The following is a 25,530-nucleotide window of genomic DNA, read 5'->3' as shown; positions in this document are numbered from 1 at the left end:
AGGTACACTCGGCATTATTTTATCTCCAGGCATAAAAGTTTTAGTTGGCAATATGCTATTGCTTCCAGACTGACACTTAATTCTGTTCAGGTTTTTATACCAAGGCTATCCTTCTATTAGAAGACATGTCATATGAAATGTTAGGCAAGATACTGATTAAAATTCATTGCTGTTTGGTGGCCATAAATTCAGTAAAACAGACTGACTGATTTGTGGGAAGGGAGCATGCCCATGTTAATAAGTAAAGTACATAGGATGACAAACTTGTTAAAATTGAAAGGCAGACATGTCTGCCTCTCCCTCCTCCCCGACCCTGCCATGGCCAGAGCAGAGCCAAGTGGAACAGGGGCAGACGCAGGCTTCCCACTGTGGGTTCGGGGTTCCCCGCCCTCCAGGAGCCCCACACCAGTCACATGCCCCCTGCCTGCCTGGCAGCAGCAGAGGACACAACTCCACACCACCACCACCCCACTGCTATCAGACAGGCAGGGGGTGCGTGACCAGCACAGGGCTCCCGAGGGAAAGGCAGAAAGGCAGGGAGCCCCGAGCCCACAGTGGGCAGCCTGCATCCACCCCATACACAAACTTGATGGGGGGCAAGTGCCCCCCCGCCTCTCCCCAGGGTTACATGCAGTGGTGGGGAGCTGCCCCTAACCCCACCACACTCTCTGTACGAGCCGCCTATGGCTCCATCCCACTCCGTGCCCCAGCCTCAGGTCCCATGCACTGCCCTGGCTGGGCAGCGTCCCCAGCCCCTGCCCCATTCCCTCTTTCAACATGGGGGGGCCTCGATCTGCCCCTCCCCGCATCCCCATGTCCCCTCCCCCACAACGTCTTATCTGCAGGAAGCTGCTCTCCACGCTGCCTAGCTGTGTCCCCAGCCATGTGCATGTATGTGGGTGCACATGTGCATGTGGCACCCTTTGCATCTGGCTCCTGGCAGCCCCTTGTAGGCTGGAATGCTTCCAGCCTGCAAGGGGAAACCCACCATTTCCCAGTCCCTGCACAATACTGAAAATCCAGGATAAATGCTGTCCTGGAGTCATGCAGCCTGGGACTGGGACTTGATGTTCCCAGTCCTACCCAATTAGGGATGGATGACCACCCTAAAAGTACAGACAGCCACAAGGGCGTATACAGGAAGCATACAACTGATCTCCCTCCTAATCACAGTTCTGTGAGTATGCTGTGGCTGAGTTCTAACCAAGCTTTCAAAAATCAAAGTAAGCTTTACTGGGTACCAAAAGTGGCTTTTTGTGCTAAGGAATTTTGTTACTCAACTTATTTACAACTAGCTAAACTTGTCCTTTCTCTGACCTCCTCCCCCCTCCAAGGCCCTGTGTTAAAGTGAAAAGGCTTTCTTCTACAAAAGAATTGAAATACACCACTGGAGAGGGTCTTGCCAGATGTGACTACAGCCTCTGTGTGCTTCTCTAGCAGAGAATCTGTATGTGCAGGAGCAGCAAAGGGCTTCATGCTTCCCCCTTTACACACACACACACACACATCCTGGCTGGGTTGGGGTAGTTCATCAGCAGTAAATTTGAGCAGGCCCCCAAATTCTTCTACCTTACATGAGCTGCCTGTGTCTCTAGAGCAGTTCACAATCCAGATGGCACAAATCGATCTTAAAGGAATCCGCTGCCGCACTCCCCACCACTGCTGCATTTTGGGGCTGCACCTTTTGCCCCAAGCCTCCTGAAAAGTATAGCATAAAAATCCGATTCGCAGCTTCTACCAACAGCCACAAAACATAATGAACTCTGGGTCTCTCTCAGCATGATCAGTGGAGCACAGCATCAAAAAATTCTGCCAGCTTCTCGATTAACCCTGGTACTTTTATTCACTAACCTGCTTCCACTGCACAGCCTCTTCTCTCTGACTTGCAAGATCTGCCTGCACTCCAGTCACAGTTGTAGCTGTACCTTATGCAGGCATATAAGAATCTAGCTTTAAATTAGCTGGCTTAGGTACTGCTAGCAATGTAGCCACAACGGCATAGAATTCATTGAGCTGCAAAACCCACATGAAAAGAGGAACCACTTAGATGGTTAACTTCATGTTATTATGAGTATGCTGTTTGTCCACACTTGCATAATAATGTGATGCAATAAACTCCAGTGCTTACTACACTGGAGTGTATTGCTCTTGGGCACAGCATTTACATATATGCCAGGGATTACAGCATGTTGAGTTCAGAGCAGCCTCAACTGACAGGGGGATCGGGGGGTTAGCCTGTTCCCACCCAACTCAGTGTGCTGTGGAGGGACTGGCTGGGGCATTAGGGTGCTCCAGAGCAAGGCTAGCCTACAGGCAGCCCCCACACTGAAGCGGCCTTGTGCCCCAGCCAGCTGGGGCAGCATCTGTATGTGCACTGCAGCAGAGCTTTCTACTCTACAGCAGGATAGTACTTGCATTTACAAGTACTATCCTGCTGTAGAGTAAATTAGTTTAGTCCAGCCTAATTGGGGCACACATGTAGACACACAACATTTACTGCACAGCTAATTAGTCTATTGCACAGTAAATGTCTTGTGTAAACGCACCCACTTAAGTATACACAGAAGCTTCAATCACACTAGTATTGACCTTGTTTTCAGAGATCCTTGATCTCCAGGGATACGCAGAGAATCTACCATGCTTTCAAAGAGTTGGCCAACTCTTCCCCCATCTCTCATAAAATTGCCCTGATTTATTCACTTTGGAATAACTCCTTGGCACGGACTACGTGGTTTACATATTACCAGCCCCCAAATTATGCCTTTATAAAACAAACAGCCCAAATCCAAAGGGAAAACATTTGGTTTTTGCCTCAAAGCTGGAGAAAACAAAATGCAAAAACCACAGGGAATAAATTAATGTTTCTCTTTAATATACAACAATTGGCTGAACAGCACAGCTAGGTAACGATAAATATATGTATGGATTGTGACTTGCACAGTATATTGACTAAACTGGGTAGAGCTTTGTATCTTATTGTATTACCAATCTTCACAGGAACCTAAATGAAACTTGGCATTTTAATTTCATGTCTGGTTTATTAAAAAAAAAAAGAAATCTATTCTATAGTGTCAGGTTATTCTGCAATGAGATCTGTTTCTCTAAGGAACATCATAACTTGCAGTTTACAAGTCCAGTTCTATGCTTAGACAGCTGTATTTAAGTTAAATGGAACATGAGCAACCCTGCAATCTATATAAAAAGACTCGTTTTCTACACATTTTAAAGACAGAGCAATAAATCAAGATTCCACATGACAAAAGTGCAAGAGATCTTCCTGCTGATAGCCTGCTACATTAAATGCTCTTCATAGTACATGCTGGTGATTTAAAGGGCAAGAAGGTGTCTGCCAGGTAATCACCTCAAATGATATTTTAGCATTATTTATGGTTTCCCGTTATGTTCAAGGTAGGATTAAAAAAGCACCTTAGGAGATAATGCTGAAACAAATATTGGAAAGGCTATTTTTTGTCCCCAAAACACTTTGCGACAACTGTATTTTACAGTAAGCTTGCTGTCCTGTACAATAACAAGATTCTTCAGCTGAAACATAAAATGCTATCCCATTGTACCTTTCATTGCTCCAACACCATGTGTGTTCAGTTAATTTTTTTCCATAAGAGAATACAGTCTTTCCTTTTAATGTAGCTCAGCTTTCACTAACAGCGAAACAGGAGTTTGCAGGTACGCTGTACATGGCTTAAGTGCACAGCAGTGAGACTGAAGAAAAAGCTGTGTTACATACCCAGACTATGCACTTATCCAAATCAAGATAACCAATATTCATTAAGTGCAGAGCCCAAGCATTAGGAGCCCTGACACAGACTAGCTCCCATCATTTTCAAGGCTTCTCAGTTTCAGGACTTGAAAAGAAGTCTTGGAAAATGACTAGCTCCTGTCATTTTCAAAGCTTCTAATAGCAGCCATGAAACTGCTTGTCATTCTTCAAGACCTTTAATAGCAGCCCTTTGATAACTGCTTTCTCTTTACGGCTCCTGGCACCCATTATTACAATTAATTTACAAAGTGGACATTGGAGTGAAAGGATACTACACACTTAAGTGGTTTATGCACTTAACCAATATGTGTTTGACAAGAACTGATTTTTCTTATGTTAGCAATTGGACAAAAAACTGAGACGGGCACGGTGTTGTGCTGTTGAGCAACACACACGTTCACTGTGATTGTGAGAACACTGGAACTGATCTTTGTGATGTATGCCAGAGCAATCAGAAGCACATATCCTATTCACCTAAATACTTGGAATTTAGGCCCAAGTGGTAGAGCCTACAAAGTGCCAAGCATTCCAGCCTAATTCAGGAAAAGTTTCCCAAATGTTAAGCATGGGCAATCCCATTCAGTGATCTACTTCCATGCCTGCTGTGAAGCGCATGGTTTGCCAGCTCAGTACATAGCAAGTATCAGTCATCCAGACATTGCTACCTATTGACTATACAATTCCTCTTCTTTACTCACTGTGAAGGTATTTCTAGAGAAAACAAAGGCTGCCTTTCTCTGGATGATTGTAACTTGTCTAATGTACGGTCACACACCATATGGTGATCAGACGCACTGGAATGCTCTTAGGGAAACTTTCAGACAGACTCATAAGCAGGGACAGGTACTTTCTTCCATTGCTAACAGTTTCACATACCAGGGGGAAAAACATAAAGAGAACTGAGGCCTAAAGCAGCGTGGTCCCGTTCAGTTCTGATTCTGTGGCGCGGCTGAACCCTTGCTCTGGGGAAAAAAAACCCTTCAGGAACCAGCCAGTAGGAGCTTCAGCATGAGGCATAAAGGTTTATTCAGAATTAGAAATTGTGATCTGTACCATCACAAAGAGCTGCCTTTCAGTAGGCAGACCCTGTGCATCCACAGCATTTTTCTGAGTCAAATCTGCATGGTTTATAGACATGGAAATCCTTCCCAAAAAGTTTTTAAGCATAAGTACACAGCATTGCCATAAGCAAGACACCCAACAGGACAAGCATTTACCTCTGGAGGCACTGAAAGCATGTTGATTGCAGGGAATCTGCAGGTAACCCACAGCTTTTCCCATTAGAACTGATGAGCCATTTTCTAGTTGAAAGCTTATGTAGCAAACCTCTGGGAAAGGTCTGATAATATTGTTTGTTATGTGAAATCTTCAACCAGTGTGAACTTAATGAAAATATTTACTCCAGTAGATGCTGTTTTATAAGGCATTTAAGCATGTTAGTGGCATGTGTAGGCTTAACAAATGCAACAAAATTCGTTGCTTTCGCAATCTAAATTAAATGTAAATCCACCGAATATGTTTGTCATCTTTGTAAATTTTCTCATTAAGGAATGATTATAGAGATCTGCAGAAATCCTGGGGCAACCACTCAGTGAAGGACTGTTTTCATACATTTTCTTGCATTTTGCTCGGTTTTAAATCATCTAAGCCATAGGGGTTTCCACTGTTTCCCTTAAAGCAAATAGTCCACTGCCTGAAAGGCAGCAGGCTGATGTACTTAACAGATTTCAAACTGTGGTTCACAGAGCTCCTTCTGTTCCTACGTGCGAAACATGTCAGTCTTCAAGCAGCCATGCTTGTAAGCACTAGGTGCAGCGCGAGAAACTACCTACAGCCCAAATAAGGGCTCTTTTATGGTTTCCAGAAGCCATTTGGACCTTCAAATCCTTCTGTACACTCTGTGCTGCTGCTGCTTCCTCTCACATCTGTTAGATTTCTGCAGGAGACATTCAGCTGTGATTGAATTTGTGGATGGCACCAAACCTGGTGGGATAGTAAACACGCAGGAAGATGGAACTACAAGTACAGCGTCTTCATGAAGGCAGAGTTACCGGGAGAAACCTGGCAAGCATCACAGAGACAATTTGTACAAATCATTCACAATCCATGAGGATGATGACCCTGGGGACGGAGGGTTAAATCCTCTTAACAAAGAGGATCACTGTGATGTTTTACCAGAAGAATAGCACTGGAGTCACAGCAGTGGGATAAAATTCAATATTAAAAAGTGCAAGGTTGTGCACCTGAGAGATTGATAACCAGAATTTCTGTTAGCTGCTCATCAGCTGGGAACACCTGGAAAGGGGGAAGACCTCAGGCCACTGGCTGCTCACAGGTCTGGGGGGGTTTGTTTCACACTGAAATGAGGGCTAAAAGGGAACAGACTTGAGCCCTGGAAATACCAGGTGGGGAGAAGGGCAGGGTAGATCTGCACCTGACAGATTAACCAGAGTAGAGAGAGACAGATAGCAATAGATTAGCAAAAGCGATAGACAGCAATAGGTACTGATTGAGAGCAGTCAATAGCAATTGATAGAGATGGGTAACAATAGATTAACGATAGCCATAGCTATAGCTACCCGTGGGCAGATATACACACCGCCAGAGCTGTAGGCAGGCAAGGCATTTTTATGTGGAAGCGCCATGCCGGCAATCCGCCGCTGCCGAGCGGACCCGACGCGTCGAGCCTGCTCTGCACGCGAGCTGAGGCGCGCCGTGCTGCACGCACGCACGTGTGTAAGCAGCAAAACGCCACAAAAAGCAGACGGCGTGCTTTTGAACAAAAACACCTCAAAGGTGCCCTCGTGTATAAGCGCACCGCCATTTTCTGCACGCTGACGTGCATTTCGTGCATGATGTGCATTTTCTGCGCGCTGACGTGCATTTTGCCCCGTATACACCTCAGCTCACGGGCAGAGCAGACTCCACGAATCGGAGAAGTAAATAAGCGTATAAATGCCCACAGCGATTAGCAATAGATCGGGATAGATAGCTTGCTGTATGGATAGGTAGCAATGGAAAAGATAGTGATCGCCAGGTCATTAGCTAGAGGTAGCAACTAATTAGCAATAGACGGCTCCAGCCTACTGTGGATCGAGACCTGTCGTGACAGCCATTAGCAATAGCGACCGACTAAAAAAAACCTTTAGAAGCAGCTGGAGCTAGGCAGGCAAGGCATTTTTATATGTGGAAGCGCCATGCCGGCAATCCGCCGCTGCCGAGCGGACCCGACGCGCTGAGCCTGCTCCACAGAGGAGCAACAGCTAGCGATGGCTACAGCCGGCTGCGGGGAAAGAGGGTGACAGCCGGGGGACCACTGAGGAGCCACAGGCGGGAGGTGGGACCGGCGCGCGGCCGTTAGCCGTTTCGAACGGAGCCCCACCCCGCCCCTCGAGCGCGGCAGTTGGGCGTTTCGAACGTGGCTCCGCCCCCCCCGCGGCCGTCCGGCGTCTCGAACGCGGCCACGCCCCGTCCCCGTACCCGGCAGTTGGGTGTTTCGAGCGCGGCCAGCATGGCGGCGCGCGGGGCTGCGCGCTGAGGGGAGGGGGTCCAGCCTGGCCCCGCCCACCGCCGCCTCGGGCGCTGTGAGGGGCGGGCGGCCATGCAGGAGCCGGGCAGCGCCCCCCCTGCTGCTGTGGAGGAGGCGGGGGCGGGGCTGCGGGGCTCCTGGCTGCACAAGGTGACCCAGGAGCCGCCCCTAGGCCCGGCCCCGCAGCCTGCCCTGCCCCTGGCGGTGGTGGCTGTGGAGCGGTACCTGGGCGAGGGCCCTGGGGCAGCTGTCTCGCCCCCTGCCTGCCCCCAGTACCACTACGATGTGACCCTGGCGGACAGCGCCTGCCAGCGCCAGTGCCACCTGGCACCCCCCCTGCATCGCCTGGTGCAGCGTGGCGCCCTGCGGGCTGGTTGCCAGGTGCGCGTCATGCGCTGCTTCTACCTGTACGAGGAGCGGCAGCTGGGCCACGGCTTCCTGTGCCTGGAGCAGCTGGAGGTGGTGGGCGACCTCCCGGCCGCAGCCCCGGGCTGGAGGGCGCCGCCCGCTGAGAGCCACCGGCTGCCCCTGAAGGGTGGGAGGAAGCATTTCCTTCCCCTGTGGAACAACGAGGACCCGTACGGTGACCTGTGGGTGGTCGAGAAGCCACCAGGCCAGGTCGACGTCGAGGGTGAGTGGCGCCGGCACATGGGCGGTGGTAGCGCCTCTCTCCTCAGCAGCAGTTAGGCCTCGTCTGGAGTCTCGGCTGTGCTTCTGGGCTCCACGTTTCAAAAAGGACATGGAGATGTTCGTGAGGGTCCAGGGGCTGGCGCCTAAGATGATTGCAAGGTCACGTGAGAAGAGGCTGAAAGAGCTCACCATGATCAGCTAGTCTAAAAGGCGATTGAGAGGGGGCCTGTTGGCAGTCTCAAATACTTGAAGAAGGGTAAAGAGGAGGGTATGCGCCTCTCCTCTCTTGCTGCAGTTGGCCATGGACCCGTGGCCTGAAGTTGCAGCCATGTAGGTTTAAGTTGGATCTCAAGAAAAGCGTCTTCACTTTTAGAGCAGTGAGGCTGTGGAAGAGATGCTGTGGGGAGTTGTGGACTCGCCATCACTGAAGGGCTTCAAAAGGATGCTGATCAGGCACTGGTCAGGGATGACCTGGGCATAGCTATGCCTATGTCCTACCATGAGGATTTCCCAGGCTTCTGGGCCTGCTTCCCCCCACTACCTGCATCAGCGTTTTTTTAAGCCTCCCTTAGAGACATTGGGTGTTGGCTGCAGTCAGAGCTAGGGATTGTATCTGGGCTGTGCCTGTGCTCTTGCTGGAACCAAAGCCAGAAATTCATGGCTAAAGTGTTTTGCCCCTCTGGTCAGGGTAAGTTCGCTCAGCAGATTTAGGGTCAGAAAAGAATTTTACTTTTGGTCAGATTGGTACAGACTGGGGCGTCGTGGTTGCATTCCTCTGCAGCGGGGGGCATGGCCTTCTCCCTAGGATCTTGTGAGTGTGTATTAACAGAAGCAGGATGTTGGCTACCGCGATTCCCTGTTACCCGTGGCAGAGTTGATGGCAGTTTTACCAAGAGTTTAAATTATGGATCTGTATAGGATGATTTGAATAGGAATGATCCTGCCCCAGGCAAGGGGTTGGACTAGATGACCTCTGGAGGTCACTTCCAGCTCTGCTTCTCTATGATTCTGTGAATTCACCTTAGGGTCTTGTTCACTGGGCATTGCCATACATTCAAATGATAGCTGGATAGAAACCAGCCATTGAGTTGTTATGCATTTTCAAGCACTAACTTTGTAGATGGTTGGCTCTTTTTTTGTAGTTGGGTAGTGATTTTTATCATGTAATAATTACTTCGCACGTGTGGCCAGCCTAAATTTATTGTATGTTTAACCAGTTAATTGCATAATATGTGTAACATGTAGCAGGGGCCACAGTGTCAGGCCCAGAATCCAGGCCATGGAAAATTGACCTGTCCTGTGGATCACCTAGCTGACATTTCTCAAGAGGCCGTACCTTGGGAAGCATGTACTTCTGTTGCCTTTGTTTGATAGGGTCCACAACAAAAGTCACAGAAATTATTTCTGTTGTTTGTTGATTAACAGTTACTTACCTTAGATGGGTAACAGCTTTAGCAAGCTGAAGTTCATGTAATTTGATGATGTGAAAGGATGTGCACGAGAAGGAGAGAATAAAAACCCCAGATCAGAGACAGGGCCCTATTGTGTTGTTTGCTTAACAAATACATGCTTGATCTCAACAAGTGAAAGGTTATGTTTCCTTCCCCCCAGACATAAACCTAGATTGCAACATAGTTAAAAAATATCCCTGCTTTGTTTCTATATATTTGGGAAAACATCTTAAATTAAGAGCCACTAGCTGGTTCCTGATCTTTCAGGGTGTCCAAAAGTGTTTTCTCAGAATATTATTTTTAAACAGGGGCCTACATCCATATTTGAAGTGAAATCTGAGCCGAAATATATGAATTGCAGTGCAGGTCCCATAAGGAGATATTTGCTACAGGCAGCCCTGCTAGTGCATGGAAATGTGAATTGTGCTTTGTGTAGAGAAGTGCCAGGTGGTGTCACGCAGAACTTGCTGCATGACCAGGGGCCTCATTCATTGAACTGTATATGTTTTAGAATAGTTTTCCACTGCTCATGGTGATGGTTTATGTGCTGGAAATGTGGTACTAGTGCTTTCATGTGTGACATTAGCAAACAGCTTCTTATGATAGAAACTTTATAAAAATGCACAGCATTTTGTTTGCCTAGGAAATAGTTTGCCACAGATGCAATTTATGCAGCACGTTTGCCACCAGACATGTTAAGATCTGACTTTATGAACTATTTTATCATTTTGATTTTTCCATAGCATCCAAATTAATTTCCCTTGGTCATCTGGAAATGAGCTGGAGAAACAGAATTCACTTCCGTCCCTTGCTTGTGAGAATCATGCACAAATCTAGACTGAGGTACTATGGGAAACCTGACAAAAGACTGGATGTTCCATATCAGGTAAAAGAGCAACATGAATTAGACCTCTCATATGAGTAGCTCTAAAATACATGGAAGCAATTTTATTCCCATATGGTTAAGGTTCATGCATTCAGTAACAAATTAACTCTGAAAATGTTACTTTTATAAAAGCTTATCTATTTAAAATATGGAACTGATAAACCTAGGTAGATGTGATTTCATGATTGAACCCACAGTTTGGTGACTGCCAGTCACAAATAATGGTAGTGTAAGAGTAATGATGTAGCTGTGATGGTCTAGCATTTATGCGAGTGGCAAGGATTTCTGAGGGTGATGTTTTATTGAGTTAGGCAAGTTACTCTTCATCACAGATAGCAAAATTCTCTAGAGCATCATGACAAGTTGTCTTTTAGGTGATTGAATCTGTGTGTTTGTTTGGGAGGGGAGAAAAATGTCGTTAAGGTGCAGAGTGAGTAATAAGTTGTTAGTTTGATCCTTTAAAGTTTGCAAGTATCTTTATTAACGTGAATGGTGCACTAATGCCATTAAGCCTGTCTTTTTCATAAATCTTTATTGATGCCTGATGAGCTAATAATCCGCTTTACTTTTTCTCTGCATTTTCTAATTCTTATTTTCTTGTGTACCCATACCCAGGGTATTTCCTTAACCACCTAAAAGGGGCACAGAATAAGGTGAAAGTGATTGTAACTCCTTCTGTCCTTTCAGCACCTAGTAGTGCTAAGAACAGAAATAAGTACATCAGTTGGAAGCTCATGCAGGGAGGTATAGATTTCTTGCACTCCTCTTGTTGAATTTAACTACTTGGTGCAAACTATGGCTTCAAGTAAGTCTGACTAGTATTGAAACTACTAGGCAAACTGCTGTCAAGTCAGTGGGAATTGTAATCATTATTTAAAAACAACAGTTGTTCTCTTCTGTGTAACCAAAGGTCAAACACTTATTTTTTTCCCCCTCTCTTAGGCTTATTTTGAAGTTGCTGACAGTTCAGGCATGATGTCGATGGTTTTGTGGAATTCCTTATGTCCTGAATGGTATAACAGTATGAAGGTTGGCACAGTGCTGCTACTTGAACAGTATGCTATCAAAACCAGTTATCCATTTAAAACACAGCCAACCCCAGGGGATTCACAGATGAAGAGATTTGCTACAATTGGTTAAGTATTCCAGAAATCTGTTCCGATTCAATTAAATGTAGCTGTATAAAGAAAGTATTATTACAGCTGACAGTTACAGGAGCCATAGTAAGATTAGGTAGCCTTTCAGCTGACTTGCTTGTGTACGTCCCGTTCCCGTATAAAAGCTGGTGAAACGCACAGGACATTGATGGGGTTTCCTGGAGCACCGAGTCTTGGACTTACACCCCCTTGCAGATCTGTAGGGCCAGTTTGCTGCCAATGTTTAGTCTCTTGAGAAGTGTATCCATGTAAGTGTAAGGCTGTATGCTTCCATGTTTTGTAAGGGGGAAGAGTCCTGTAACTCTGTTCATCCAGGAGTCCCTAGCTGAAGGACTCCTCTTTATATTGCAGCTGTTTCAGTGAATACAAAACTTGAGCCTCCTTTGGATACTCTGGGGTCTCTGCAACCAGCAGATGTTTGTAGTGACAACAGACAGCTTTTTTAAAACAAAACAACTTTATTAGTTAACTTGGGTGTAGACAAATGCATCAGATCAAAGGATAACAATTGTATCAAGTCAAAGGATACTCATGATGCAGCTGTTAACCTGTATGATTCTGTAACAATACAAGTATAGCAAAACCACTCCATCTTTACCCCTACTTCATTCATTATCCAAGTTAGGGTGACTTGGCTAACTAGCACCACTTCAGGATACAGCAGAGGAAAGTATGAGATCATAGCAGTTGATACATGCTTTCTAGGCCAGCCCAACCCCACATTTTTTAAAGCGGCAAAACCAATTCGTTTATATTCTGTGTTAGTGTAGCACCCAGCCTGGGTGGGTGCGTTATGTACTCCCTTTGTGTCTGTGACTTTTGTCCAATGCACTGAAGTGCCACAGGGAGCCCTTGATATGCTGATTCTGTTGAGGAAGGAAATGACTTTCTCTCTGCTGTTTCCCAGTGTGATTTAAAGCCAAGGAATGCCAGTGCTCTCTATGCAAAGTACTGACCTCCCCACCCTAGGCTTTGTCATCAGCAATTCTTTCTCCTGTCCTGAAAATGAACTCCCTTTCCCTAATGTACTCGCATTTGAATTAATCAGTGCCACCCTTTTAGAAAAGCCACTCCATTTCCTTGAAAGAAGCAAAGCTGTGTATTGGAGAGGGATGGCGTATGTGTCTTAGTCTTTTATTAGTGGTGACAGTTTTGCTAATGTAGTTGCCACTCTGCATGAAAATAAACAGTATATGGTACTGCTCAAAGCTGTGTATTTTCTGCCTAATATATTTTGCCTTAAGACCAGATCTTAACATCTGAAGTGTTTATGATGAGTTGGTAGGAAAGGGAACTGTTCTGCCAGGCAGGGAGATTTCAGTGTGGGGGGAGGGGAAGAAGATGAATGAAAACTGTTAATGATTACAAGTGAGCCTAACTATAATTATAAATTGTCACAGACCTTCCTGCAGCAAAGGGGCATAATAAAATATGTCAGTCTGAGAGGACTTCTTATGTAAACAAACCATTTTTAATGGTTTGGTGGCATTCCACAAGCATTAATGTGCAAATAACAGCAGGGCAATCAAAATCAACAGGAGAAGTAAGACCAAGAGGCTGTAAATAGTAATAGCTACACAGTAGGAGAGTGAAGACAGTAACTCGGTGAAGTGTCATGGGGCATCTCTGTAGGGTAATAGATATGGTCCATTTTATATAACTATCTGAAAATGCATTTACTTTGTTATATTTTTCAGAATGATCCTGTCAGTGAAATGTCATATTATAGTAAATTACTAAGATGTCAAAGATGTATAAAATGGCTTGATTTGAATATTCTTTTATCCATATAGCTCAGAGTATTGCCTGCATAAACAGCCACCATAAACCATCCCTTTTTGTATCGCCCAACCCTGTTTCCAATGAAAAATGGTTCTGTTAACCAAGCTGTCTGCAGCCTGAACCATTGTATTTGCTATGTTTAACTTTGCAGATGCCGTGGAATGGCACGGAGAGGGAAATAGCAATGCAACCTCAACTTCCTATCTCTTCTGCCCCCATGACATCTGGTTCATAACTGCTCGGGTTCATATCAGAACTTGTGCCAGCTGTCTTTCCTTTTGTTTCATCTCTTAGAATTTATCTGAAAATTATGGTGCTCTTTGAGGGTGAAACCAGTGGACAGAGTGGTTAAGAGCCAGTCAGTATTAATATCAGTAGTGGTTGACAGAAGGTACTGAAAAAAGCCTCCTTGGCCACCAACAGATTGACCTATACCAGTAGTTTCAACCTTGGCTGCCTTGACATCCTTTCAGGGGTACCATTCAATGTTAGCGCTGTTCGGTGTGCAAACATGACTCGCAAGATCAACTGTTTTTAAATAGGAATTTGTAATGTTAAAATCATTCTGACCTGTTGTGATCTGAATTCTTTGCAACAGGAGAATTGCTCTGAAGTCCAAAAAAGGGAGTGAAAACTAAGAGCTGGCATTTTTCAAAGAGTGCCTTGTGTCTTTGAGCAGTGTCTCAAGTACAAAAAGGTTGAGAACCACTAGTCTATATAGCGCTCTTCCTATATATATTTTTTCCCCTTTCTTTGTCAGGGTTGTAGTCCATACTCTATCCACGTAGAGATCTAGAATCAGTGGGGTCTGTTTGTAATTTAGAAAATGTAATAAAATTGTTTCATTTTATTCATTTTGTCAAAATAATTTTTCCATTGCTCAAATGCATTTTCATGCTTAAAATACTGTTCTGTCTGTGTCCCTCTCCTCTTCCCCCCCCCCAGAAATCAGCCTGAATGTTCGAGATCCTCCAACTAAAATTACTGTTGTTCCGGAATCAATGGTTAAACCAGAATGGCGATTACCTGAAGTTAAATACCGGTTTATAACTAGGTAAAATAAAGATTTCTGTATTTCCTGAAGGCTGAGTTTTTGTTAATTAACATTGAATATTGAATGATATAGGAAAAAATATAATTGTTTCCCATGCCCCACCTCCACCCTTTCTCTTCTGTTTGTCATTTAGGAATTTTTCTGAGTGATTTCCCTTTTGAGTCATTAACAAGTATACGTGTGTGTGTGTGTGTGTGTGTGTGTGTGTGTGTGTGTGTATATAAAAATAATATATATAAAAATTCTCCAATTTTTATTTTTAGGTCAGAACTGGATAACTTACCGAACAGTCATTCCTGTGATGTAATTGGCCTTGTGACATTTGTGGGACGGTCTGAACGGACAAAAAAGAAAGGTTTCTTTAATAAAAATTGTTTAAAATATTTGACAAAACATTATAGTTTTAATGGTGTAATTGTGTATGTGTTTGTTTTGGACAGAACATGGTGAAGATTTTTGGACAAGCCGCTGGGTACATGTTATTGATGGGACCTCAAATCAGCCATTCATACTGGAATTGTTTGCCACATCTCAGCCAGATGTGTTTGAACATATTCACCCAAGTATTTATCTTTTATAATATTATGATAGTTGTATTTTCATATTTATTTCAAAGCAAAAGACATTTTTAAGCATGAATTTCAAGCACCAGACATCATTACCTTAAAAAAATAGCAGTATAGATTTTTCTTATCCTGAATCAAAAAATAAATGACCTGAATGAAAGCAAGCCTAAACAATGCACCCCTCAATAAGATTGGTAACCCTTATCATGCCATAACATGCCCAGTAATCTAGGTGAGATGGGCTGTTTTGCTCTGGTTCAGACAAAGTTAAATGAATCTGTGTACATAAGAGAACATCTGAATGATACTCCCATTCTCTCTTACGAGAAGGGCTTCACCTCAGAAAAGTCCACTGACTCTATAGCTATGTCAGTTCTATATAGGGGGAGGTAGTCTCTCAACTAAACAAGTTCGAAGCCATTTAGAGCTTTATATGTCACAAATAACTCTTTAAACTCCACTCGGAAAACAATATGAATCTAGTGGAAATCACAGAGCACTAATGAAGTGTTTGGAAGGATAATCAGGTTAATACGGCTCCCTGTTTGTTCATAATCTTCAGTTTCTGCATTGAGTTGTTAAGAGAGAACTTTGTGTTCTTGAGCTTACCTGAGGTAGAAATAATTGTAGGAACGTCAATAAACATTGCTAGGAACATATTGACCAGATGAAGATAGAGTAAGGCCTGTTTAGAAATTCTGCTTTCTTCATGATTGTCTAATAAAAGCAATGGATCCAAGTACTGCCTCCAGCTACTACTATCTACTAACAAATGGAGAAACACGCACCATCCGTTAGATGGGCTAATGCAGTTATTGGTTAGCTCTCATCCATGACTATACTACTGCCCTGATCCCTGGTACTTGTCAGAACTGGCAGACACGATGAGAGAGTGCATGCAGAATCTGGATATAATTGAGATGCATGTAGTACCTCATGCAAAATCTGGATATAATTGAGATGCATGTAGTACTTGGCTCACTTTTCTGAGGGACTTGCAAAGATAGGTTAGAACACTTGGTAAATGTATATTTGAAGTCACTTCAGGATGATAAACAGTTGCCTAAAACTCTAGGATCTCTCAGCCAGGGAGAAATGGCTACACAGCAATCATGATGCACTGGTCCTAGAGCCTGATCAAACACACAATGAAATCAGTGGGAGACATTGACTTCATTCCATTTTGAACCAGAAAATAGGGTCTTAGAATTTAAGGAAATGTTCTGTACTCTCTTTTTATTCTAATTGTTTTAGAATGCATATTATTGTCAGAATTCTAATATATAGAGAGAATGCATATAGTTCGACTTCAGAGAATATATTGGTAAGACTTCGCCTGAAGTAACTAGTAGCACAGCTCTACAAATCAAGCACTTCATTTTGTGCATAAATAGAGATTTGAACATGTAACTTTTGAGCACTCAAATTTGAAAATTTTCATCTAAAACTTTCATCTAACTGCACCATATACTGAAGTGATGGATTGGTAGCAGGGTATGAAGCATGTGCATCTTTAAGCTGCTTATTTGTATGTAGAGCAGACTGAGACATTTTTGTATGAAACAAGTCTATGGTTTTAGCCTAGACCCCTAGTAGGTAAGAGTCCATATCACAAAGACTGCAATGACACTTCTTACCCACATCAGCAACGCTAGCAAAGTCTAAGAATTGACTGAACATTAGGAATTAACTGCATATTCACTCCAAGGATTACTTTCATGTCAAGGATAAAGCATGCTGAAAGGCACTTTGGGAAACGTACTAATACTCTGTTTTATTTAAAATTCCGTTGACTTGGCTAATATATATCTGAATATCTTTTCCAATTGCTTAGTCAAGATAATCCAGACCCTATTTATCCTGCTCTCATTAAAAAGACTAAACTGAATAGTTTTATTCCTAGGTAAGATTACTTGTTTTCATGTCATTGACTGCAGCAGCTTTTAAGGAATTTTTATATTCTCTGGTATGTAGTACTTGGCGTTTCTTCTCTGCTTTGAACTTGACTGAAGTTGATGCATCTTTTTGTCCAACTGTACCACCTTCAATAGCACTTTCTTTCCCTTACCAACAGTGATTAGTATGCATCACAGAAACATCAGTGATGTGAGTGACTACAGCTCTAACCAGTGGAGCATGATGAGAGTTTATGGCTAGGGGCAAAGAAATAAACGGCTGTTTCTCATCAAATAGTCACTGCCGTGTTTCTGAGTTAAGGGAAAGAGGTATGGATTGGTAGGGCTTCTGTGATGAATGGCGTCACAGCTGTTAACCTCTTTTAACCATCACATTCTTTTTCAAACTAATTGACATGAAAACGAGTGAAATCAAATGTAAAATTGTACCTTACTTTAACTGTTACTTCTAGTTGTTTGCATTGGCTGTTTCTTCCCAGTGCCTGATGATAAAGAACTAGCTAGTTCCTCCATTGGACAAAGCCTTCTGAGCTTCAAGATTTCTTTTTTCGTTTTATAGTAGAAAAGTAATATTAAGACCTTTCCAAAATTTTCATGGGGAAAAAACCAAGATAGAGAAGGACCAATCAATAAACCAACCAGAATAACTGATAGCCTAGTATTTCTGGAGCTGATATTGGAAACCCATTTTCAAGTCCCTTCTCTACCAGATTCAGAACAGGGACTTGAGCCTAGGTCTGTCACATTCCAGAGAAATCCTTTAAACCACATTATATAGAATCAGTGCGTCTCCCTCTCTTGCCTTCCAAATGCTTAATCATTTAAAAAAAAAAAAAAGGCGCTTCACATCCAGCTCTGATTGCTAGAATATAGGACCTAGGGCCTAACACAGTATGTGGATTTGAAATGGTTTTGAATGTTCTGGGGAAATCATGAAGACTTAAGTTCTTGTGCATAAATCAAATAGCGTACTAAATTAATATCCCTGGGAAAGTTCAAATTATTCTAGTGCACCTAGTAAGCAGCCTAATGGAAGAGTGGGCTTGTTTTTTGTTAACACTGTTATGGCATCTGGGTGGTTTGTTATGCCTAATTTGTAATCTGTACCTGAATATCACATTCCAGGGAGAAAAAGTAAAAGTAAACTTACTAACTTTAATCATATCACAGCTGTTTAGGGCCCTAATCTTGTGTACACACACACACATGCTTAACACACATCAGGATATCCTTGTAGCATCTTTAACAGCTGCAAATCCAGTGAGATTCCACGTGGCAATCATTTAATACAAAGTTAAAGATTAAACACATATTTCAGGGTTTGTAGAACCGAGAGCTAAGCTATCTTTGTTTTTAGTATCCACTTTGATATGAGAAAACTTTGAAACTGCAATACTGTTAATGATATATTATTACCAATTGAATTTCTTTCTTTCTCTCTAGTGATGTACTTAGTGTGTACACAGATGAGAGTGGTACGAAACAACACTGAACATCCATTACCCATTTATCTTACAACATCGAATGAGAGTCAGATATTCATTACAGGTAAATACATTTGTTTTAAGCAAATACATTTGTATGTGGTTATACATCTACCATTTTAGAAAATGAGATCCTGGAGCTGTTGTATATCTCTGTGACTTTTATTGATACAGAAGAACAGCAGTCAGCTTTTATAGCAAATTCAGCTATTACGCTGTTGCATACCTTGTCATGCTCCTTCCATTCTACTGAAAAGCAATTTTAAAAATCCTCTGGAGTCTGTCCCTGGTTGGATACAGTTAAGTTTTCTATTTCTTAAAAAAAAATGGGTTTCTCTTTTCCGCCCCAATGCCCTAATGTATCCAAGTCTTATTGAATAGATTAAAACCTGGGACTAGCCAAGTTTCAGCAGGTACAGGAAAGTAGTTAGATTTCCTCTCTGAGACGCATGCAGAAAAAGAAAAGAAAAGATAGATTTTTTTTTTCTGTAGATAGAAGCCAATTGAAGTGACCTGGTTAATTCTTTTATTTTAATTCCTAAATCTCTTGTTTTAATAGGGTGGCACAAAGGTCAACCATATACCAAGGATACCAAAGTGAAAAACTTTATTAGGTGGATTAAAACTCAAAACGAAGCTGATCAAATGAAGAAAACTGTCATTGGTGGATATTACCCTTTTCCACCATTGCCAAATACCTTTCTGGAATACTGTAAAAACAATAGAAGTATAAATAAAGGTATAAACACCCCATATATGTGCATGCCCACTTTCTTTTGGATCCTTCTTTTAGAGCATTTAGTCAAGAAATGCATTATGTTAATTGTTACACAAATGCATCTTAAAAATTGATTCCGTAGCTGCTATTGATAGACCAGACCTTCTGCTGGTGTAAATTGTTATAGATATGTTAACTACAGTGGATCTGTAATGGTTCACACTGATTGTGAATCTGTCCTTATGAGTTTGCTCTGTAGATGTTCCATTCTACTCCATCTTCAAACTCAGAAAACTCATCATACTGAAGAACATAAAGTGCAATGATGTTAAATAAAATTCAGCATAGCGTATTAAATGGAAACTTACTTGCCCATAATTATGTATTTACCTGATATTATTTCTGAGCAGACTAAAAAGGTTTGGTCTTCAAGTAGTCTGCAAATGATATGGAAGGGGAAATTCCTCCAAAGTTCAACTGTGGACCAATTTGACATTTTAAGTTTAGCAACAATATTTTTTCAATGTTCTTGTATGTGTCCAGCATTCATACATTTTGGTGGGACTGTATTTCTTTAAAAATGTTGAGTTTGTGGGAATTGCTTTTTTTCAGTTGAATCAGTCTTGAAAACCATAAGTGAAATGGAGAGGGAGCTTGAAGACTTGCACTACAGGGAGCACAGGCGCTTCGCTATTCAGGGAATAATTAGTGTTATAAGATATGTCAGCTGTAGCAGTGCAGCTCAAGATGCCTCAGGAGTGGAACCAGTTCAGGTACAGTGCTTGATAATTAAGGGTATAACACTTAAGACGTTATGATCATAATTACAATTGCGATCTTTTGCATTTACATTCAGAAGCATATACATTGTCTTTGATTAACTTAATTTATGAATCTGAGAGCAAAGAAGTTTTAATTTTGAAAGTCATAGTTTAAAACTTGTACAACCTAAGTTTACTGGTTTCCTGTGAAAGTTTTCTGACAGTCCTCCATCAAATTGCTTTATGTAAGTGTTCTGAAGTTAAATTAATTGATCAAATAGCTTAATTAAAGTAAATTGGGGACCAAGAAAACTATTTTTAATATACGCTACCACTTTCAAGACGGAATTGTTTTTTAAAAACCTTGATTAGCCAGGCAAAGTAAATCTCATAGCTAGTATGATTGTGGTAAAAGATTGAGAGCTGGGTGTCTTTAAAAGTTACTGTAGGGAAAAGTATCTGAAGAACCACTTGTTATATTTTTTTCCATTTGAAGACAAAATAGCTTTAGTTCAGGGGCAGCAAAGTTTTTAGGCAATGTCAAAAATACCTGCAACCTTAACTTGTAAGGTGTTGGTATGCCAGAGGCAGATGGCAGAGTGGCCCAATCGTTGTTGTGGCAGAACAGCCCTGGCTTTTCCCAAGGCACGCATGCCAAGTAAAATTCTTTTGCGTCCTACACTCCTGGCACTTATGCCAGGGGTTACTATTTTATACTTTAATTGCTATTTTTTGTCCCAGCCACCATCTAAGACTACTGTAAAGGATTCTAAGATGTCCGAAGAGGATCATGTTAACAAGGGGAAAGACAGAAAATGTGAAGATAGAGAAGTTCCCAACTCACGGTGTGCTCCCCTTGAACAGCATCACCATGCAGCTGTGTTAACCAGAAAGAGTCCAGTCAAGAGAAAGATCATGCATTGTCTAGAGGTTGAACAGTAAGCCTTTTGCATAAACTGCAGTTATATTTGTTTCATTTCAGTTCCCTATAGTTTATATAGCATGGTTTTTAAAAAGAAGCCCCTAGTGAGTTAGTAGGACACTTCCCATTGGAAGGTAGTTGACTGAAACTATCCACAACCCAGTTGAAAGATGGATAATCCTTCTTCAGAATAGACCTGCTCTTGCTGACAGGAAATCAGTGGAAACAGAATTGAAGCCTAAAGCCTCTGAGAAGGATTTTCAGGAGTAGATATGGAGGTGCAAACCCTCCCTTGTAGTACTTGACAGCTACTACCCAGGTTGACAGTGGTCTGACGTAAGATGAGAGCACTTCACAGTGATGATGCTGTTCTGCTATCAGAATCTGGCAAATTTTGAAATTAAAAAAAGCTAGCTCTCTAGTAGTGTGTTCTACAGTGATTAGTTGAAGAATTAATGTTGCTACAGTAGCGAAGAATACAGCTTTTTCCAAAAATGTAAAGTAGAACTAATATTTTCACAACCTTCTCTATTTACTTTAGAGACACAGATGATTTTCCTTTCCCTTTTTTCTGGCTAAAATGTTCATAATAGGAACTGCTACTTGTAATTCTGTTTTGCTTCCAGAATAACAAAAGAATGAGGGTCACATGGTAACCTCGTGAGGAAGAAAATGCATAGTGCTTTTGTTTTGCTTGCAGTGTATTGGCAGTTGCACTCTTATATGCATATGCATACTCAACTTGCACAAGACTGAGGTCACAGACTACGTTCATTTCAATTTGTGCACTCTTATTAGTCGTGAGAGTAAAACATATGTTTATCACACACAAATTCCATGGAGGAGCCTTCTTAAGGTTGTCATGACAAGCCACACTTCCTTTGGAACAGGCCTATACGTATGGTATTGCAAAATCTTGCTAGATACTGAGATACGTCAATATTATGGAACTCTAGCGGGCCATATTTTGGAGTAGACTTTTCATGCTGAAAAAGACATCTTTCTCCTTTCTAGTATCTAGAGTCGATGCTGTTCAGAACTTTTCAAAAGAAAACAAGGAAAAATACAAATGATACTGGATGAAAAGCCACATGCAAAATACATTTTTGGAAAATATCAAACTTGTTTTTACTAATGTTTTAGTAGCAAATTCAGAGCCTTTTTCTCTTTACTCTGTTTTTGTAGATCTCTCTCTCTGTATACATATTATTCTTAAACCAGAACTAAAAAAATTTTTACTCCTTAATTTTAAGGAAAAGGGATGTTGCTGTTCCTGTGTCTTCATGCCCATATTTCACAAGATCTGCAAGGAAAAAAGGCTGGTAAGTAATATGGACTTAATTCATTAGCCATCTGCATTGTAAAGCATTCAGATATCAACAGTGAGCAGTTAAGAATTCAACTAGCTCAGCTTCTTTTCATTACAGAAGTGTGGCCGGAAGCAATGTTAATAGTGGCTTAACATTAGACCAAGGGGTGTGAAACTGGCTGTTGGAAGGTCAGATTCTCTGTTGGTCCATTGAGCTGCATTCAACCCCAAGCAATATTTTCTGTTACTTGCTGATTTTTTTTTTTTTTTTTTAAGTTGGACCATTTTTAATGTTCAGGGCAGGTTGGAACATGAGTTCTGTGGCTGTGTGCAAACATTTTTCATTTTCATTTAAAAAATGAAACTTTCAGTTGTTCTCTGCAAAAAAAGAATAGAAACCAAAAAAGTAATTAGGATATTGCAGTTTTACACTCCACATGGTGTTTTTTTATCTGCAAAATTAAAAGGCTAGAATTCCAGCTGCTCAGTTAGCACCATTTAAATCAGAATCCTAGTCAGAGCACTCAAAATTAAATCAGGTTGGAGACCACTTTTAAAACTTGCCCAGCAAAAGGTGATGGTATTATATTTTAATTGTAGGGATTTTTTAATTTAACCTTCTTTATAGCCCCAGAGGTGGGCTTTGTCCTTTACACGGCCAATAAAGGCAATCTTCTATCTTTTATAGGAGTTATTAATATGGATTGTTTGGCTAAATGACAAATATGGAGAGCTAAAGCAAGGCAGAAAGGAATAAATGTCTCTAGTGGCTGGGTTATAGTGGGTGTATCTACATATTCATTAATGCACCATAATTACGGAGCATCAAGTTTAGTATCTGCAACGACAGGTAGAGGTGCACTGATACATCGGTCCAATATTGGGTTGGCACCAATATAAAGAAAATTGACTGTATTGGAAACTTGCCTGACATGGCTGATAAATGCCATGTGCATGCGTGCAGCTGCAGCACAGTGCATAGATGGTGAGCAGCACAGCCCAGCTGGGAGATTTGTACGCAAGTGCTAAGTCTGTTGTGGTGGAAGGGAAAGGGGGAGGGAAGGGGCATGGGGGAGCAAATCAAGGCCCTTGCAGTGAGGGAGGGTGTGGGACTGAAGCAGGCACTGCCCAGGTGGGGTGGGTGCAGGACAGAGCCATGGCTTATCCAGGGGACGTGGAGGGGGGATGGGCTCCTGCCACTGCGCACCCTGGGAGGGCATGGGGGACATGTGCCCACCGGATCTGCACATGGCAGGGTGGGTTACTGCTGCAGGCTGTGGCTGGGGTTGGGAAGACCTCTTCCTGGTGGGGGCTGGGCCAGGCTGCACTCGGGGAGGGGGCAGGCACTGGGAGGAGGGAGTGGGGGCTATGGTGAATATTGAGCCTCCCTAGGCCTCCTCCCAGTGCCACTGCCACCCGCCCTGTGCTGAGTGCAGTCTGGCTCAAGCCCACAGCAGCAGCCTGCCCTGCCCCATACAGATCTGGGGGCACATACCCTCTATGCCCTCCCCAGGGGTGTGTGCATCAGTGGAAATTGCCCCTGCCCCACTCACACCCCCCAGACAAGCTGTGGCTCTGTCCTGCATCTGCCACACCACGCCCCAGCAGGGCAGCCCTTGCCCCTGCCCCAGCCCTAGCCCCACTTTCTCCTTCGTCATAGGGGCCTGGATCTGCCTCCCCCCATGCCCCTTCCCTTCCTCCTCCCCTTTCACCACAACAGACTTACCAGCCGGACACTGCTCTTCAAGCCGCCAGGGTGCATATTGGAAATTGGACTGGTATTGGCCGATATGCTTCCTTAAAAATCGGCTATCGATATCAACCCCCACAATCTCTAACAGTGCACCGCTAATGACAAGTGCTAACACTGTGCCATAATTGGTGTTACTGCACATTAGCGCAGATGAACACTTTTTATGTGATGCTGATGCACAGTACAGTAATTCAACTGTATATTAGTGTATTAACAGGGTTTTTGCCAGCTGTGCTAATGTGCAGTAGAATTACTGTGCTGCAACATTAGCATTTTGTGTATGTATCATTTTAGTTCCCTTGGAATTTTGCAGGGGTAAGAGGGAATAACTGACCAAAGGGAGTAAAATGTTGGTTGCTGGAGAACTAGTTCATTTCACTGAAAATGAAAATATAATGAAATCCAGTGCATTTCACTCAACTGTTGCAGCAGGATAATATGTAAAATCATTTGAAACCTTTTCTTTGCCATTTTAGGTTTCGGGTGAAGGTCTAGCACCATGAATTAATTACTGCTTTGTGTCTTCCGTTGCTGAAGTGTGATAATATCACAGTACAACAGCACACTCTGGAGCCTTTTTAGAACTAGTATAGAAACCTATTTAAAGTCTGTGACATTTGGCTCTGCGCAATGCTTGACCATCGGGGCCATCCCTAGTGGGGGGTGAATGAAGGCGACCGCCCTGGGCCCCATGCTTTGAGGGGCCCTGTGGAGCTGGGCAGAGCGGCTGTGGTGACTCCATGCTTCCGCCGGCTTCACGTCCAGCTGCTTGGCACCCTGCTGCCGAATCTGCTGCTGGCTTCCTTGTGTCCGGGGCAGGACCCTGCACAGGCTGATTTGTCCTGGGCCCCGCACCCTGCTCAAGTCATCTCTGTTGACATGTCACACATGCCACTTCCACAAGTGACCAGCAGAGGGCAAATTTTCACAGATGCTTTCTGTCTTGTGAGCTTTGACAAAGTTGTTCTTAGCAAAATAGTGTTACTTTTCTCGAATATGATTTAAATAAATTCAATAGTTTATGATAAGAAGGTGATCAATAACTCTTCTTTGTGTGAGTTGATCCAGCTTATCATAAGGACCTTTTCAAGGTCTGAACTCTGGTAATTATTGGAATTTGAGTAATTTATAACATGGTAACAAAAAGATCTTACTAATTTTAGCTGAATCCTGCAAACCTCAGGTTTTACTATCATTTTATTTTTACAGCTTGGATGAATTTCACCAAGAAGATTCTATGTATGAAAATGTTAGGCTGGCTGTGCCAGATGTTTCAGAGTCCTGTACTGGTATGTCTCTAAATATTTTATTAAACTTTGATCCATTTTAGTATCGTATCATATGCAAGTCACTTAGCATTTGTTTATACTAGTGCTGAATGACCGAAATGACTGCATGGTAATGACTATGCAGTCAGTTTCTTGTGTAGATGAGGCCTCTTTCTTAATCTTGCTGTTCTGTTGACCCAAATATACTAGTATTCTCCTTGGCCCTACAGAACAGCAGTCTTTAAAAGTCAAAGACAAACACAGAGTAGGTGGACCAGGATGTAACATATCAGTGAGTCATCAATATGGGGATAGTTTTCTTTGGTTTGGGTTTGGGTTTTAAATTAAATAGCCCAGATTTTCTTCCTCCATGTTTGAAAAGTAAACCCTGAATATTTTTCTTAAATTAAAACTGTTACTGGGCTAGAAGGATAGATTGAATTCCTCAGTTGACTGTCACTACATGTTGCTTGGTCCAACTTCTAATTCACTTGAATATTTTGGCTTATATTCTTTTGGCTATTTCTCTGACCTGAGTGGCAGAATTTCATCTATAATCTGTTCAA

At 42.6% G+C, this 25,530-nt stretch overlaps 1 protein-coding gene across 1 annotated transcript in view; it reads left to right on the top strand.

Annotated features, from left to right (window-relative positions):
• The first annotated feature begins 7,252 nt into the window (after nucleotides 1–7,252).
• The window catches only part of RADX (RPA1 related single stranded DNA binding protein, X-linked), a 29,066-nt gene continuing 10,788 nt past the window's right edge, over nucleotides 7,253–25,530 (top strand). The window contains exons 1-12 of the mRNA XM_090060575.1: nucleotides 7,253–7,938; nucleotides 10,132–10,274; nucleotides 11,217–11,409; nucleotides 14,159–14,267; nucleotides 14,531–14,622; nucleotides 14,708–14,830; nucleotides 18,193–18,297; nucleotides 18,793–18,972; nucleotides 19,564–19,724; nucleotides 20,454–20,650; nucleotides 21,888–21,956; nucleotides 24,906–24,985. Coding sequence (XP_089916701.1) covers nucleotides 7,380–7,938; nucleotides 10,132–10,274; nucleotides 11,217–11,409; nucleotides 14,159–14,267; nucleotides 14,531–14,622; nucleotides 14,708–14,830; nucleotides 18,193–18,297; nucleotides 18,793–18,972; nucleotides 19,564–19,724; nucleotides 20,454–20,650; nucleotides 21,888–21,956; nucleotides 24,906–24,985 — 2,011 coding nt within the window. The 5' untranslated portion in view covers nucleotides 7,253–7,379. The remainder of the gene's footprint in view (nucleotides 7,939–10,131; nucleotides 10,275–11,216; nucleotides 11,410–14,158; nucleotides 14,268–14,530; nucleotides 14,623–14,707; nucleotides 14,831–18,192; nucleotides 18,298–18,792; nucleotides 18,973–19,563; nucleotides 19,725–20,453; nucleotides 20,651–21,887; nucleotides 21,957–24,905; nucleotides 24,986–25,530) is intronic.

Source organism: Crocodylus siamensis, chromosome 8 (assembly GCF_052110815.1).
Source record: "Crocodylus siamensis isolate JL-2025a chromosome 8, ASM5211081v1, whole genome shotgun sequence".
Classification (NCBI taxonomy): domain Eukaryota; kingdom Metazoa; phylum Chordata; order Crocodylia; family Crocodylidae; genus Crocodylus; species Crocodylus siamensis.
The sequence above is the reverse complement of the archived record's forward strand: the minus strand, read 5'-3'. Positions and strand labels throughout refer to the sequence as shown.